This window comes from Talpa occidentalis, unplaced genomic scaffold (genome assembly GCF_014898055.3).
Source record: "Talpa occidentalis isolate TD23 unplaced genomic scaffold, MPIMG_talOcc4v2.1 talOcc4.12, whole genome shotgun sequence".
NCBI classification, from domain to species: Eukaryota; Metazoa; Chordata; class Mammalia; order Eulipotyphla; family Talpidae; genus Talpa; species Talpa occidentalis.
The window spans coordinates 43,337,362-43,340,187 of NW_023601212.1; the positions used below are offsets into that span (position 1 = coordinate 43,337,362).

The 2,826-nt window shown below is 40.2% G+C and overlaps 1 protein-coding gene across 1 annotated transcript; it reads left to right on the plus strand.

Annotated features, from left to right (window-relative positions):
- The first annotated feature begins 1,582 nt into the window (after nucleotides 1-1,582).
- Nucleotides 1,583-2,422, plus strand: LOC119242191 (olfactory receptor 7A10-like). The gene is made up of 2 exons (XM_037507951.1): nucleotides 1,583-1,937; nucleotides 2,223-2,422. Exons 1-2 carry the CDS (start codon nucleotides 1,583-1,585, stop codon nucleotides 2,420-2,422), a joined length of 555 nt encoding a protein of 184 aa, XP_037363848.1.
- Nucleotides 2,423-2,826: the final 404 nt, after the last annotated feature.

Below are 2,826 nucleotides of genomic sequence, written 5' to 3' on the forward strand. Positions count from 1 at the left end.
AGCTCAGGTCTCTGTCACTTCCATCTGATAAGGAATTCAGATCTCCACGCAAGACCCTCCCAGAGACCCAGTGCAGGTGAGCCCAGCAACACAGTTGACCCTCAGGAGACAGAATTGAGGTCAAGAACACTTACCTGCTGACATCTGAGAGGGGATCTACCTTTCTCCAAAGGCATGAGATCCCTGTGTTCATTAATTTGCTTGATGAAACACTGTATGTATTTATTTCAATGGCTGTATAATATTTCACAGTGTGAAATTCATGTTGATCATTTTTATAACATTTAAGAATTATTATCAGTAAATTGCTATTAAAAATACTCAGACAATATGTGGAGATTAACTTAAAAGCATGGTTCTAAGTGGGCATTTTTGTTCCCCAGAGACACTGAACACTGTCCACAGACATTTCAGGCTCACAGTGAGGGGCAGGGCAGAAGGGCAAACATGTTACGATGCGCAGGACAGACTTCACCACACAGAAAGACCTGCCCAGTTGTCACTCATGCTGACATGCAGAAACTGACTGACTTTCTCTTGGTTGTACAATATGTAAGGTATTTATTCCAAATAGATTATAAAAGTATCACTGTTACTTATTTACCAAAAGTTTGTTTTTATTCTTTTTTATTTCTGTTGGGTATCACGAAGTATAATCGAGGTGGAAAAGTACACTCTAGCCCAGTCTCTCAGCAACCACCTCAATTATATCTTTTTTCCTCTTTATTCACTTAATCTCTACTCACCCCCTCTGCTCTACTTCTACCAACCCTCCTCTCCCTCTTCTCCCACCTCTGCCTTGCATCTTGCATCTCCACCTCATTCAGTAATATCGCTATTTATTTTATTGTTAGATTTTTATCTGTGCAGATGACTTCACACTTTTACTTGAATCAAGCATCTTCTTAGGGACTGTGCCCTGGCTGTTCCCTTTGCTTGGCAAATACTTCACCACATATCATCCCAATCGACTTCCCTCACTTACTTGAGGTTTTTGATCAAAAGTGGCACTTATACAGGTCTTATCTAAAGACCCAAGAAAACCTAAAGCCCTTTTCACTCTCCATTTTATACCTGGATTCCTTTATATCTTCCCAAATGTCTGCCTCTAAAATGTTATATAATTTTATTGCTTGCTTATACATTCTTTCTCTACCATTGAATTGGAATATCATTGTACAATGCCCTAAACTCCTTGCCTAGAGAGTGCCTAAGGCACAGTCAGGATTCTATTTACATTCCTGAAATAAAACGATTTATTAGTAAAACTGTATAACACATAATCCACAGGAAAAAAAATGATTGGGACAAAAATTCTATATCAAAGGTGTCACTGAGTATCCCCTAGAGGAAAGCATACACAAAGCATTATAATTAACTTCATATAAAAATATAAATGGAGGCATATCAGGTAGGTTAGTAACACAAGTTTATAAAAATAAATGTTGTTATTTCCCTTTTTCCTGCAAGTCACCTGCACTATACGAAAACAATCAATGATACACAAGGTTCAGAATTTCTTCTCCTGAGATTTTCAGAAGAGGCAGAATTCCAGCCCCTCATACTAGGGATTTTCCTCGCCATGTACCTGATCACTGTGTTTGGAAACCTGCTCATCATCCTCGCCATCAGCTCAGACTCACACCTCCAGACGCCCATGTACTTCTTCCTCTCCAACCTGTCCTTTGTGGACATCTGTTTCACCTCCACCACCATCCCCAAGATGCTGGTGAACCTCCAGACACAGAGCAAAGCCATAACCTATGAAGGTTGCATCACCCAGGTGTATTTTTTCTTACTGTTTGGAGGGTTGGATGGCTATCTCCTCACCGTGATGTCCTATGACCGCTTTGTGGCCATCTGCCACCCCCTGCACTACATGGTCATCATGAATCCCCGGCTGTGTGGGCTGCTGGTTCTGGTCTCCTGGATCGTCAGTGTTCTGTATTCCTCAACACAAAGCTTAATGTTGTTACGGCTGTCCTTCTGTACAGATATGGAAATCCCACACTTTTTCTGTGAACTCAATCAGGTGATCAAACTGGCCTGTTCTGACACTTTGCTCAATAACATGGTGATGTATTTGGGAGCAATCTTACTGGGTGGCGGTTCCCTCTATGGTATCCTTTACTCTTACTCTAAGATAGTTTCCTCCATCCGTAGAATCTCTTCAGCTCAGGGCAAGTATAAAGCATTTTCCACCTGTGCATCTCACCTCTCAGTTGTCTCCTTATTTTATTGTACAAGCCTCGGAGTGTACCTTAGCTCTGCTGCCCTCCAAAGCTCACGTTCAAGTGCAATAGCCTCAGTGATGTACACTGTGGTCACACCCATGCTGAACCCCTTCATCTACAGTCTGAGGAACAAAGACATAAAGGCAGCTCTGAGAACATTCATTTTAAAGAGAACTGCAAAAAGATAATTGTCCCAAGGCAAAAGAAGCACCCATAATTTTAGAAACAGAGACTAGACTGGTAGATATTGGTCTTAATTGAGCAAACTAAAAGGGATAGCTTGCTCTTTTATTTCACTCTTTATCATGGAATTTCTTCTTGTACCTCAATTTCTCTGTTCAATTTATGTTCACTCTATTGAACTTTTTGTTCTTTCTGATCTAACAGCTTTTCCTCTTTGGTTTTCCAACTTTACCAAAATTGTTCCAAACTTAAATCAGAAAATTGTAGATAAGAGAGACAACTGGATTTTTAGAATAATTTTTCACAAATGCCATTTAGCATACCAGATACTTTGTTTGTTGAAGTTAAAAATCATCAAGTTCTACTACCCCTGAGGCAAAAGCTTCATCGTGACCAAAGAAGCTTACGT

Coding starts and splice junctions, on each gene's coding strand:
- LOC119242191 (XM_037507951.1), top strand. CDS start 1,583: ATGTACCTGATCACTGTGTTTGGAAACCTGCTCATCATCCTCGCCATC. Junction 1,938..2,222: donor TCTGGTCTCCTGGATCGTCA/GTGTTCTGTATT, acceptor CTCACCTCTCAG/TTGTCTCCTTATTTTATTGT.